Source organism: Aulonocara stuartgranti (assembly GCF_965226115.1).
Source record: "Aulonocara stuartgranti genome assembly, chromosome: 1".
Lineage (NCBI taxonomy): Eukaryota > Metazoa > Chordata > Actinopteri > Cichliformes > Cichlidae > Aulonocara > Aulonocara stuartgranti.
In genome coordinates this window covers 37,007,762-37,022,500 of record NC_138939.1, presented here as the reverse complement: position 1 = coordinate 37,022,500, position 14,739 = coordinate 37,007,762, and the positions used below count along the sequence as shown (strand labels likewise).

Here is a 14,739-nt window from a genome sequence, read left to right as displayed (position 1 = left end):
GCTTGACTTTCATAAGCAACAAATGATGATTATTAAGTATGAAAACAATGAACGGTTCGATGCACTGAGGACATAAAACAACTACAGCAATCGCCTTTGTACATGTGAAACAGACTCATGCCAAAGTACCTTCCTGCAGCAGAATTATTATTAGTGGTGCAGTAATAGAGTTCTGATGTTATTGTTAGTGGGGCTGACATAAACTGCTGGCTATTGAATCGTCAGTGTGTCACACTTGTGTGTAAAATCTTCAAAACAAACAAACAACCAAAGAAAAAAGCTACAGCTGTATGATAACTGAGTAGGTGAATAAAGAGCTGTGAGCGTGTGTAAATGCACTTTGTTTCCTTCTGTAATACATCTGTAAAGTATCTTTGAACTTGACAAAAGTGACATTTTTTGAAATAGGAGGATGAAGTAACTCTGTCCGTTGAGTTCCGATTGAGAGAGTTACCGAACTCCAGTTTTTGGGAGTAGTGATGATGAATTAACATGGAAATCTCATTTTGAAAAGAGGTGGTTAAAAATATTTATATTTTGGGCAATGTCAGAGATATATGATTATATGGCAATGCGTATTTCATATTTCTCAGTTGCTGTGCTGAAGTGTGGGGGAATACATATGCGAGTAACATAAAACCTTTATACTTGTTACAGAAGAAAGTGAATTTATTCTTCTTCCAGGGCGTGTGTGTAGGAAATGAAATACTGCTGAACCATGTGTGAAACCAATAAATAAAATGAAAAATGAAATAAAGTCTTCTTCTTCTCTCCAGAGCATACCTCCACCTCTCCAGGCTCGTCGCTTCTACATGTTCCCTACTCTGTCCTTACACCTGTGGTCTGCCCCCACAGTCTCTCTGCCCGAGGACACTGTGGGGCATTCAATATCACTCCTCTGATTAATAGCTTCAAACTCACAATCCTGTCCTTCACTCTCTCCAGCTCAACAACGCCGCTCACACCCTCGTCCTTCAGGATTACCCTTCTCCTCATATTTAGATCATGGCAGAACAGTTTAAATCCACCCCCAGGGCTCTTGGCCTTACTTCTCTTCCGCTTGGTTTCCTGCACACACAAAAATATATCTAGCTTCTTTTTCTTCTTTATCAGTCATAGTCCCAGATTTAGTGTCCCCACTGTCCCTTTCCTTCTTGTCTTCGGCCAACAGTTTCAATCAGCACCCTGCTGGCCAATAGCACTGGAGGTGGATGCTGTTAACCTGGGCCCCGACTGATCCGGTAATGAAATTCTTTATGATCTGCATGTTGGATTTGGTCTAAAAAATATTTTTGTATTAGTTTATACAATATGTGCATACAGTTCCTAGCACAGAGACTCTCTCTGTCTCTGCATGCTCAAAATGACAGAATGAAAATGAGAAGAACACTTTGAAAACCCGTCAGATAACAATGGGGGAAATAAACTACGCTGGATATCTGAAGTGGACTGGGTAATGTGTTGAACAGATGCCGCATGGTGGAAGCCTGCAGAGAGCTGAATTCAAAGTGAAAATGATGCAGCAGGCTAGTGTTTGCAGAAACTGAGAATGGTGCTAATGGCTCCCATGTGCACGTATGCGTGCCCGATAACAATCTGAGGTTCAACTTGGCAATGTCTGATGTACCAGAGGTGTTCTATTGGGTTTAGGTCAGGTGAGTGTGGGGACCAGTCAGTGGTATCAATCCCTTCATCAGGAACTCCTTCAGGAACCCTGGACCCATTGCACTGGCATAGGGTCTGACAGTGGGTCCAAGGCCTTCATCCTGATATGTAATGGCTGTCATTGTGCCGTTGTCTAGCCTGTAAAGGTCTGTGTGTCTCTCCATGAATATGCCTCCCCAGCCCATCACCAAACTGGCCATGCTGACCGATGTTACAGGGAGCAAAATGTTCTCCACGGCTTCTCCAGACCCTTTCACATCTGTCACATGTGCTCAGGGTGAACCTGCTCTCCTCTGTGAAAAGCAGAGTGTGCCAGAGGTGGACCTGCTGATCCTGGTGTTGTATGGAAAATGCCAGTCAGGCTCCACAGAGCGGGGAAGTGTGAACAGGGCCCAGTAAAGGACGCTGGGCCTTCAGCCACCCTCGTGAAATCTGTTTCAGATTGTTTGGTGACTCTCTGAGCTGACCCTGTGATTGACACTCACTTACCTTCTTGTCTCGTCTTTCTTGTCTGGTTTCAAAACAACAGATATCAACAGCAAAAACACCCAGCGTGAGATTTCCCTTCACTTTACACCACTGTGGCTGTGCCGAACATTTATAGAAAGCTTTTCTGGAAATTAAGAACAAATAAATTAAGATTCAGTGACAGTCTATTGTTTTTTGTGTGTCTTCCTCTTTTCCTCCTGTAGCTCCATCTTCAGCACCTCCGTCTGCGCATGTCCAAACCATCTCAGCTTTGACCGCTCGCCTCGGGCTGATGTACTCATTTACCTCAGCGTTGAATCTTTTGGGCGGTGCCACTGTCTCCAAACTTTTTTTTTGTTTTTTAGGTTTTTTTGTGTGTTTGTTGTTGTTGAAAATGTCTGGTGTGTAATTTATTTTATGTACGTTGTAGTTTATTAGGAAGAGAAGGTGACTCTGGCAGATGCTTTGGAACGAAACGCTGGCTCAGTTTCATTCAGCAGGGATCCCTGCACTCTGTCAAAACAATGACATGCATTGTTTTCAGTGACATGTGTTACTGCTACTGTAGACGTGATTTTTATTTTTTTTATCATAATTTGTGTCAAGTAAGTTTTGGGTTGCCACCAAGAAAAAGCTGTAATTATTTCACCTCCTCCCTGATGGAAACTCAAAACCTTTTGCTAAGCATTAAAAAAATATATATTATTAGAGTTTTATAAGTTTTTCAAGTTTCTAGTACCAAGTTTCTGGAAGTTGTCATTATTTAAAATTGCACCTGCAAGTTTCCTGGTGATTTGTCGTGTTTTGTATATAATGGCTCGCTCCAAACAGGATCCTGACTGTGTGCAAAAGCTGCGAGCATGCTGGATTCTCAGCTGGTAGATTCTCTCAGGCTCATTCATTGTGCAGCAAGATGAAAACATCGATCCAGGACCACACGACTGATTTCAGCCAAAAGAAGAACAAGACATCCTCAGGAGATGGTTTGACCCCCACTGAGCTCCTGTCTCAACATTGCAGTCAGATTAACTGTAGCAAGTTCTCCCAGGTGCTTCAATCACGCGAAATACCTTGAATACTTGCGTGAGAGAAAGTGCACTGAAACTAGAGAGGATGTCTTAAAAGCAAAGGCTTGTTTATGTTACTTCGCTGATTCATAAAAATCCTTCATGACATCACTTTTGTGAGCATCCTTCCTTCGCTTTTACTCCCTGAAACCTTTGCACGGTGCTGCTCACTCCTTTAATTCAGCCCTAAACATTTCCCTCCATCAGCATAAAATCAAAGCGCCTTTCCAAAACTCTGCGCAAACATCAGTGTGCAAGTGTTTCTGAACGAAGACGGGTTTAAGTTAAGTTAAGAAAAGACCAGATTCGTGAGGTTACCTGTACAAGCCAAGAACGAACTAGTTTTACTTGACGTTTGTGTTGAGCTTATATCTGACGTTATCAGCCTGAGGCTGCCCTCTGTGAAAGTGATTAAGCGGCTCAGTGTTTTGGCGCAGTGACAGTGTGGCCGAGACGTGGCAGTCACTCTGCGCTTTCCCTGCAGTAATATTAGGTTTAATTTTAAGCCCCTCTGTCACCGGAGCAGCCTGGCCTGCCCCAGGAGGTGTGACGTCACTGGCGAACGTCACAGTTTAAATATTGACTCCCTCAAATCCGTGAGATTATCTGAATACTAAAAATAAAAATAAAAAGTGGAAAACGTTGCATAACTGATTTCAAGGGAGCTGGCCTCTGTTTACGTGCCCGGAGCCATTTTTAAAAGAACACGCACTCAGTCCGCTGCTTTACAAAACAAGATGGTCCACAGTTTATTATAATTATGAGTCATACACAAAACATTCATCTGAAACAAAACAGACCAGGGTCGAGAGACAGACCGGACTAGCCCAGGTGAAGAATCACTACAATGTTCCCATAATATTGCTGCTGAGACTTTACAGCGTGTATGTGCTCCTCGGGTGGGTTAATTGTGCAGGGTGGATTATGCCTTAACTCCTATTACATCACAACACGCATCCTGTGCTTTTCCTACTGACATAAAGTGGTTGGGAGCATTTACAGGAACTTTATGGTACTTTGTGGCTCATCTTCAATCCATCGCCACCATCCTTACACAGACTCTTTATAGTATTTTTCTTTGATAATATATACTTTCAAAATATATACATATCACAGAATACTCTTTTTTGTAAGGGTTGGACAGCCACCTGCTCCTCAACGGCATCATAAAAAATATGATAGTAATTACAGAGAAATAGAGTGCGAGTTTGTTTTCCCTCTGTCTCAATGCTACATTCAGATCCGGAGAGGCTCATAAGCACTTCAGCAGGAAGAAGTTGCAGAAAGCTCCCCGGGGACAGTCGCACATCTTGCCGATTCGAGCGCCTTTCCGCACGGCGCACTGCTCCCCGATGTCACACTGAGAGGCAGAGAGAGGGACACAACCAGAGGTTCGCTTCATTTCCACCCGCCACTGCATGCACCAAGGGCATGCCATTTCATACTACTACTACTACTACTACTAATAATAATAATAATAATAATTACCGTTGGGACTTGGCCAAATTTCTTTTCCCATAAAGGCAGCCGTTTAGCCTGCAGCTTTTCCAAAACTTCTTGGAGAGCTCCGAGCTGTCGGAAACAAACATAAACACAAAACCATTAATAAAGATAATGTGGTTTTTGGAGTGGGATACAAATATAAAATCTATTTATGGAACATGCAAATTAATTAAAAGCCACGAATAAAATAAAAATCGAATCTGTTGGTGAGTTTCTTAAAAGTTGGAATTATTAATAAAGTAACTATACAAACAAAGCCATAATTCTGTAAAACGACACAAACCGCTGAGGAAAGGTGTTTCTTCTTGTTCTTGTTGTTTGTGTTGTATTAACTACACTGGGTCCAAGTTTCATTACCGGGAAGAATCCTGCATTCATGCGTAAAATGCGACTTTCTTTTCACTCTCAGCTGTTCACAGAGCTCAGCTTAGCGTCACATTGTTGCTCTTGACTCTTGTTGTCAGCGGGCTTCATAGACTATAAATAAAATGGTCTTAATTTTATTTTTCACAGCATAACTAAAAGTTTTGTTTTTTGTTTAAAAAGGGGAGAAAGAGAGGAAAAAACAGTAACGGTCTTGATAAAAGAAGAAAGCTCTCCGCTGTTAAACTTGCGCCGTGTGTCTGCGTGCGTACTCCGGGTGCAGATCTTACCAGCTGCTTCTCGCTGGTCAGGTTCGGACCTTTGGGGTAGAAGTCGCGCAGGGCTCTGGGGCTCAGCTCCTCCTCGGACTCGGAGTCCAACACTTCGGCTCCAGCGGCGCTGGAGAGCAGCAGCAATGCGCACAGGAGCGCCCCGCTGAGCAGCCTGGAGCTCTGCATGGTCCCAGTGCACGGCAGCATGTCGCCCCTTTTGCCGGTCTCAAATAGTCGCTCCACCGCTCCAAACACCTTTTTATCTGACTAGTTGCATCTGCTCGCTCCACCTTATCCTTTGATTTTTTTTTCTATTTGTCATGCGTAACAGCTGCCTTGGGTGAGTCATGCCGCAAAAGTTGCTGGGCAAAATATGCCTCCAAAAGTCAACAACAACAGCAGCCTGCGTGGGGTCGTTACTTAGAGCGCAAAGGATTACTCCTTACTCGATAGAAGAATGGAAAACTAATTGGTCTTTTCTAAGAAGCTCAAGATCAAGTTCAAGCGGCATTAGGTCAATCACCTGATTAAATTTCAGCCATGAGAATATAACTGCAGTCGGCAAACACTGTTGGATTTACAGCCTCAGGATGTTCAACTTCACAGAAGAGCAAAAGATGTGCTTGAGTCACCCAGCAGTCAGAGAACAGGGCTGTATTTAGTATTCCACCTATAGAAGAAGTATGGCACAATGCGTTACTTTTCTCTTATTATTTTCCCAGAGTGCCATTTCCAGGCTCTCCAGCATTAGAACTTAGTGACTCAGTCTTTTATGCAGTGAATTACCACGAAAACAAGCAGTGCTGGTTGAAAACGGCTTGTAAAGTAACAAACCGACTTCTAATCAGCATGTACGTTGATTAGAAGTCCATTTTTTGCATTTTGAAGTATGTGAGATATTTTTATTACCAACTGCTCAAAGGGAAATAGTGATTTATTTCGTTATTTCTGCAGCATTTATGACACTTGTGGGGAAAAACAGGTACAAGTTTCCGAGTATATTTCAGGTTTATGGAAAATAATCAGATGATTTTATTTTTTAATATCTGCATACTTGAACTCCAAACGCATCAGAACTCACACTGAGGAACATAAACAACATTAAAATAATCCATATTTTGCAGAATAATCAGCTCCACCGCGCACTCTTCCACCTAACATGATCTGTACCCTGCAGCCACAGAATCATATCATTTTATCTCTTATGCAACCACTGAGTCTGCGGTAACAATGCAAATGATGAATGTTTACACAAAATATGGGCGGACAAGCGACAGCAGTTGTCTCTCCCATTGTATTCTTAATCCTGCGGCTGAGTTTTCCCTGTGCGCTGCATTGATCGAGGGTATCAGAGCTGCCTGCGTCGGGTCCACCGGCGGAGATGGAGGAGCAGGAAGCTGCTTTGATTGTGCTCGAGACTGCATGACTCATGACTCCCTCTGTGCCAGCTTTAATGACTGAGACGCCAATTTGACATTCCATTCAAAACCACCAGGCTATTCCATTCACAACCTCGGCTTCTCTAGTTTTTGTATCGTATCTCTGAAACTCTTTTTGCCACAGGCTTGCACTGCCTTTGGGGTCACTTCCTCCTTCTGATTGGTTTCTTCTGGTGCTTTCAGACATAAAATGTAACCTTGAAGACCATAAAGTGAGTTACCTCAATCAGCCAGTTTGTGAATTGTGCATAAATAAACAGATTTCGGGAAGCAGTGCAAGGAAAACAATATAATAGATGTTTTCACTATTTCAGAAAAAGCATATTAGGGGATTTTTGAGGGGAAGCCATGAGTTTAAAAATAGGCTTAAATATTTCTTTTCATATCAGTGATTTTATTTTTGTGACCCAGGGCAGGACAACGAGCTGTAAACACAGCAGACATATAATCACTGCCTAATTTACATATCCAGTGACCACAGAGCAACAGCAGCACTCATTCGGTTTTCTTTCTCTGGTTACCTCAGAATTAACCCTCCACACTTTGTGGTTTGTTTTTTCTGTCTCTAACAAATACCCCACTCTTCTTTACGTCTGCGGTCACATATGGTCCACTTTGATCTTACTTGGGTCGGACCCGTGAAACGCCTCTTTTTGTCAGTGTAAAGAACTTTACATTTAATCCCTGAGATATTTTAATATGAGAAAAAGAAGCGCAAGTTCAACAACACAAGTCAGTTTTCCTACATAATAAAGACCTAACCCTGCTCGGTTAACAAAATGTGTTGTACACATCTATATTATTTTTCTGTCACCTAACACCCAGTGTCAGCAGGAGAAAAACAGGAAAGGAACAGAGGTGAGAGAGCAATCCACTGACCAGTGAGTAAATGCACACAAGCTAAACACCAGAGAGAGAAACGGGGTAATAACGTACCAGCGAGCTCAGACACTAACGAAGCAGGAAGAGAACAGAGGTTAGAAGGACAAACACAGAAAACCACATGAGCAAAAAGATGCTTAAAGATGGCCAAAGAATAACTCACCAAGTCAGGAAGGAGAAGCAATCACCAGGAGAAGGAAGGAAGGAAGGACGGACGGAAGGAAGGAAGGACAGAAGGAAGGAAGGACGGATTGAAGCAAGGAAGGACGCACGGAAGGACGGAAGGAAGGAAGGAAGGAAGGAAGGAAGGAAGGAAGAGACAGAAACAAAGGAGTACAATAAAAGGCACATAATAGACAATTTGAAGTTAAAATCAGCTGTTATTGTCACCCTGACAGATAATTATCTGCTCTGATAGCAAACATGCTTGGAATGGCAGGTATAGCCAAAAAGACTGGTCTTGTTTATGTGTGTGTGCCCCAACTGATTTGAAATGAAACAACAAAAATATAGGGTGTGTGCAGTGTTGGTCAAGTTACTTGAAAAAAGTAATCAGTAGCTAATTACTGATTACTTCCCCCAAAAAGTAATCCTGTTACTTTACTGATTACTTATTTTCAAAAGTAATTAATTAATTACTTAGTTACTTAGTTACTTTTTAAAAACCCGATTTACAACCTGAAGAGGTGATAAAGCGATAGATCTTTCAGCCCAATTCTACTTTTTCTACATAATCCATCATACAAAATGTAATCAAATGGAAAAGTCTACTTTTTTAACTTGTTTTATCAGTTTTAATCTTTTAACTTTATGCATCAAGCAAAAATTTAATTATATGCAACATTCTCTGACTTGAATAAATTAGTTTAACATTTAAACCTATTTTCTACACATTCCAGCACATAAAATAAAATATTTTTTGTGTTTACACACTCGCTGTAAAAAGAAGTTTTCTTCCCACGCACAACGGACACTAATGTTTTTGTCACTTTTTATGGAATCAAACTCAAAGTAAGGTCAGTGCTTCCACACTTTAAACGCTGCACGCTCATACTCTCTCCCGCACTCGATATATGATCCATTGTTGATCTGCACACAGCTGTTGTCACTAACAGCGCAATCGCTTATGTCACTGTTGTGAGACATTCTCGCAAAAAATCACGGTTTTAGTAACACAGTAACGCAGCGTTCCTACGGGAAAATAACGGTAATCTAATTACCGTTTTTGCAATAGTAATCCCTTACTTTACTCGTTACTTGAAAAAAGTAATCAGATTACAGTAACGCGTTACAAGTAACGCTTTACTGCCCATCTCTGGGTGTGTGTGGGGGGGGGGGGGGGGGGGGATTATAGGCAAGGCAAGGCAAGGCAAGTTTATTTGTATAGCACAATTCAACAACAAGGTGATTCAAAGTGCTTTACAGAGACATTAGAAACAAGAACAAATAAAAAGCATGATTTAAAATTGAATAAAACAAGCAAATAAACTAACTAACTAATTAACAAACAAACAAACAACAGTATATAAAATCAAAACAGATAAAATCAGAACAGTAGATAAAATCAGTAGTTAAATGTAAGTTTTGAAATTTAAGCTTAAAAGTGTGGATTTGGTGCTTTATTCAAATGCAGCTGAGAACAGGTGAGTCTTCAACCTGGATTTAAATAAACTGAGTGTTTCAGCTGATCTGAGGCTTTCTGGGAGTTTGTTCCAGATATAAGGAGCATAAAAGCTGAATGCAGCTTCTCCGTGTCTGGTTCTGACTCTGGGAACTGATAAAAGACCGGATCCAGATGACCTGAGGGATCTGGAAGGTTCATACTGGGTCAGGAGGTCATTGATGTATTTTGGTCCTAAACCATTCAGAGCTTTATAGACCAGCATCAGAACTTTAAAGTCTATCCTCTGACGGACAGGCAGCCAGTGTAAGGACCTCAGAGCTGGACTGATGTGGTCCACTTTTTTGGTCTTAGTGAGGACTCGAGCAGCAGAGTTCTGAATGAGCTGTAGTTGTCTGACTGATTTTTTAGGTAGACCTGTAAAGATGCTGTTACAGTAATCAAGCCTACTAAAGATGAATGCATGGACTAGTTTTTCCAGGTCCTGTTGAGACATCAGATCTTTTATCCTTGATATATTCTTGAGGTGATAGTAAGCTGACTTTGTTATTGTCTTAATGTGTTTTTCTAAGTTTAGGTCTGCATCCATCACTACACCCAAATTTCTCGCCTGGTTTGTGGTTTTTAGATGTATAGATTGAAGTTCTCTGGTGACCTGTAATCGTTTTTCTTTGGCGCCAAAGACTATTACCTCAGTTTTGTTTTTGTTTAGCTGGAGAAAATTATGGCACAACCAGTCATTGATTTCCTCAATGCATTTACCAAGAGCCTGTACAGGGCCTCGGTCTCCTGGTGACATTGTGATATATATTTGTGTGTCATCTGCATAGCTGTGATAGTTTATTTTGTTGTTGTTTATAATCTGTGCCAGTGGGAGCATGTAGATGTTAAACAGAAGGGGTCCCAAGATGGAACCTTGGGGAACTCCACATGTGATACTTGTCTGCTCAGATGTGAAGTTACCTATTGATACAAAGTATTTCCTGTTTTCTACGTATGTTTTGAACCAGTTTAGTACAGTTCCTGAAAGACCTGTCCAGTTCTCCAGTCGTTTGAGTAATATGTTGTGGTCAACTGTATCAAATGCTGCACTGAGATCCAGTAAAACTAGGACTGACATTTTTCCACTGTCTGTATTCAGACATATGTCATTAAACACTTTGGTCAGAGCGGTTTCAGTGCTGTGGTTCTGTCTAAAACCTGACTGGAAGGCATCGTAGCAATTATTCTGTTTTAAGAAGTAACTGAGCTGTTGGGAAACTGCTTTTTCAATGATCTTACTTAAAAACGGGAGATTTGAGATCGGCCTGTAGTTGTTCATTTGTGTCTTGTCAAGATTGTCCTTTTTCAGTATAGGTTTGATTACAGCAGTTTTTAGTGATTCTGGAAACACACCTGATAATAAAGAAAAGTTGACGATCTGTAACAGGTCTGACTCTAAAGTCTTTGAGACCTTTTTGAAAAAACTTGTTGGCAGGACTTCTAAACAGCAGGAGGAGGAGTTCAGTTGACCTAAGATGTCCTCCAGGTCTTTGCTGTTAATAGGTTGAAACTGTTTCATGGTGTTTAAACAGTTTTTTGGTGGACACAGTACATATCCTGGATCTGCTGTTGATGTACCAATTGCTTGTCTAATTTTTTGGATTTTTTCAGTGAAGAATTTGGCAAAGTCATTGCAGGCCATGGTCGAATGAAGTTCAGCTGCCACTGACACAGGAGGGTTTGTTAGCCTGTCAACTGTAGAAAATAAGACCCGAGCATTATGGCTGTTTTTAGTGATGATGTCAGAGAAGTAGGACCTCCTTGCATTCCTCAGTTGTAAATTATAATTGTGAAGTTTCTCTTTATACATGTCATAATGAACCTGGAGGTTTGTTTTTCTCCATCTGCGCTCAGCTTTCCTACACTCTCTTTTTTCCATTTTTCACCAGTGTGGAGTTTCTCCATGGAGACTTTTTCCTTCCAGAGATAACCTTCACCTTAATGGGAGCAATAGTGTCCATTACATTTAACATGTTAGCATTGAAGCTATTGACGAGCTCATTGACTGACCCTCTGGGCAGGTCAGGTGTTAATGGGAAGACCTGGTTAAAAATTGCACTACTGTGTTCAGTTATACACCGTTTTGTGATCACTGTTGTTGATATATTTGTGTGGGCTGAGATTTTACTTTCAAAGAAAACACAGTAATGATCAGACAGGCCCACATCAGACACAGTAACCTTTGAAATGCTCAGGCCTTTGGAGATCAGTAGGTCAAGAGTGTGTCCTCTATTATGTGTGGCCTCTGTTACATGCTGAGTCAGCCCAAAGTTGCCCAGAGTGTTACTCAGGTCTTTAGTCCCTTTGTCCTGAGGGTTGTCCACATGAATGTTAAAATCCCCAGCAATAATTACACAGTCAAAATCAACACAGATCACAGACAGCAGTTCACTGAGGTCATTAAAAAAGTCTGTGCAGTATTTGGGAGGCCTGTAAACATTAAGAAACACAACTTTGGATGGGGCCTTCAGCTGTAAAGCCACATATTCAAAAGACTGAAAACTTCCAGGAGATAGCTGCTTACATTGAAATGATTCATTAAATAAGACCGCAACCCCTCCTCCTCTCCTGCTCGCCCTGACCTCACTGATAAAACTGTAGTTAGGAGGGGTCGTCTCGATGAGAACAGCTCCACTGTTACTTTGGTCCAACCAAGTTTCAGTTAAAAACATAAAATCAAGGCTGTGCTCAGTGATTAAATCATTAATTAAAAATGTTTTCCCAGCTAGAGATCTAATGTTTAATAAAGCCAACTTAAGTGTTTTAGAGGTATTACTTGTCCCCTCGTGTTTGGGAGCAGTCTGTGGCACACAAGGTATGTTTACTATGTTTAAAGATCTTTTAGAGTGCAGCTCTCTGTGTTTTGACCAGGCCACATGTCTCCTGTCACCTAAAAGTACAGAAATTTTAAAACCTTCTAGTAAACAGGGTCCCAGCTTCTCCTGGGAAAAGTCATCACTGCCATAATCCTCACAGCCCGGACCCTTCACACATCACACATCAGACTGCGGAGACAGGGCATGAAGAGGAACTAAGGGGGGCGAGGCTGGGCAATGTGACTTCGATTGCTCTGTTGAGGGTGGGGCTCGATGGCGAACCTTTGGCCGCTCTGGTGGGGGGTTTATGGGGGACAAAAAGGGATTGGGACGGGGGGTAGATCTGAGCCCAGCATTGACCCGCTCCATCATCTCCTCAGTGAATTTCAGGTGTGGGGAGGAGGGAGAAAGGGAGGGGGAGGAGGGTGATGGCCTGTCAGGGGTTTGGGGGACTGGGGAAGGTCGTGGTCCCTTGTCCTGGTCGTTGGTATTGTTGAGAGAGTTGGAGGCAAATAGGGACCCCTCTTCTTGCCTTAGATGTCTCTCCTTTCTGAGGCTCTTCCTCAGATGCCATGGATGTCTCTCCTTTCTGAGGCTCTTCCCGGGTGGGGGCAAATGGAGCTCCTCCTCAAGGTTTCTGCTGGGCTTTGTCTGTTCTTGGAGTACTGTTTGTTCCTCTTTATGAGATAACTCCTCGTTTATCTCAGCCTTGGCACCAAGCACGGATGGATGACGTATGGAATAAAACAAGTTGGAGGTGAACAGTTTCACCCCTGACTTGTTAAAATTAAATCCATTTGCTTTGAACAGATGCCTGCGTTCCCAAAAAATATTAAAGTTGTCGATAAAATGCACTGAGTGGTCAGCACATGCTGATATAAGCCATTTATTCAGTGTAAACAACCTGCTGAATCTCTCGTCTCCTCCTCTGACCGGCGGTACAGGTCCACTGATGAATACAGCTGCATTCAGAGAGTTTACAGTATTTAATAATCCAGTAAAGTCCTGTTTCAGAACCTCCGACTGTTGTTTGGACACATCGTTTGACCCTGTATGCAGAACAATGTTTGTCACAGTTGGATATTCATCTGCAATTTGAAGAATTCTCTCCTTCAGGTTGTTGACCATATCGTTAGGAAAGCAGAGGACTTTAGTGTTCTTACCGCACATCCTTTGTACATCCTTTACGGCAGAGTCACCCACAATCAGAGTTTCAGGCCTAGCCTTTAGCTTTCCCTGTGGCCTTTCACTTTTCAACAGATTTTCAGACCTTATTTCGCTGCTTTTAGATGGATGGTTGTCCGATATAGATCCAGGGTCCTTTGATAGTGGAGCAAATCTGTTCTGCAGTTTCACATTCAGTTGTTTTGGAGGTTTGTTGTTAACCTTCCTATTCACGGTTGTCCAGTCCTGTTTCCTCTCGTATACAGGGGTAGAAGAGCTTCTCTGTCTCGTAGGAAGTGAAGGCCAGTCGGTTTCAGAGATTTCAGCTCGCTGTGCCCTGCCTGTGATACGTCCTCCCCCTTCCAGGAGACATGATTTATGTCTTGGTTTTGCACCAAGACAGTCTAAGGGGGGATTATCACTTGAGGATTTATAATAATGCACAGAGTCTACTTTCTTGGTCATGTTATCTGTGCTCCTTAGCTGTGTACTAGCTTGCTCATCGCCATTGTTTTGAATCAAAGGCAAGGTTGTTTCATTTCCACACAGTCCATTTACCTCCACGTTTACTTCTAAGCGATGAATTTTTGTCTCCAGTACTGCAATCTTCTGCAGGAGGCTGTGGTAGTCATCTGTGGAGAGGGAAGGCATCTTGTTGCTAGTTAGCCTAGCGGTTAGCACCTTTCCAGGCTATTGAGGCTGCTCGGTGCCCAGACGCTGTAATCAGGCTTCAGCTGTGTCTAGGCCACAGACACACGGAGCGCTGAGGATAAGGTAACCATAAAATGTTGCTGTTTCTGTTAAGAACACTCTAGTCCTAATGATCTACAAGTGTCCAGAAGTTATCGCAGGTAAGCTCACACGGAAAAAAGGGAAAAAATCAGCATAAAAATCAATAAAAATCAATATAAGAAGCAAAGCATTCAAGAGCAAAGAGATGAAGCGTCCACACTCACAAAGGGGAGGAGCAAGCCCTATTATATGCCTATTAGGGCTGGGTATCGTCACTGATTTCTAGAATCGATTCGATTCCGATTCACAAGGTCCTGAATTGATTCGATCCACGATTCGATTAGATTCGAATCAGGGAAATTTTGCCTCAGTCAGAAATATTATAATTCTGATCACTTATCAGTACATATCTATATATTTTTATCTATAAAAAGAAAGTTGACACTTGTGAGACTTTATCAAAGGTGTGAGCATCACAGCAGATTCCTTTGTGTTGAAGTAACTGAGAATAAAACACAGAAAAACATGAAGGCGGTTTTCCTGGTCTGGGTTTTTATAGCAGATGACCTTAAAAATATTGTGCAATAGATCAAAAATGAAGTGAAGCAGAGCAAAGTTACACAGGTGTTATTAGAGACACAGCTAAGCATTTTGCAATTTTGCATAATTTTAAAAAGTTTAAATTTGTTCAGTATTGAACAGCAG

General features: G+C 41.9%; 1 protein-coding gene across 1 annotated transcript; it reads right to left on the bottom strand.

Moving 5' to 3' along the window:
* Positions 1–3,924: 3,924 nt before the first annotated feature.
* Positions 3,925–5,705, bottom strand: cart3 (cocaine- and amphetamine-regulated transcript 3). The gene is made up of 3 exons (XM_082541055.1): positions 5,357–5,705; positions 4,689–4,772; positions 3,925–4,560 (listed from the first exon to the last, which is right to left on the bottom strand). The coding sequence occupies exons 1-3, from the start codon at positions 5,543–5,545 to the stop codon at positions 4,453–4,455; spliced, it is 381 nt and encodes a 126-aa protein (XP_082397181.1). The 5' UTR covers positions 5,546–5,705; the 3' UTR covers positions 3,925–4,452.
* Positions 5,706–14,739: the final 9,034 nt, after the last annotated feature.

Bases quoted from the DNA above. Each gene is read 5' to 3' on its own strand.
- cart3 (XM_082541055.1), bottom strand. From the start codon at position 5,545: ATGCTGCCGTGCACTGGGACCATGCAGAGCTCCAGGCTGCTCAGCGGG. The intron at 4,773-5,356 runs GTAAGATCTGCA...TGTTTCCGACAG, and splicing joins TGACCAGCGAGAAGCAGCTG to CTCGGAGCTCTCCAAGAAGT. The intron at 4,561-4,688 runs GTAATTATTATT...TCTGCCTCTCAG, and splicing joins AATTTGGCCAAGTCCCAACG to TGTGACATCGGGGAGCAGTG.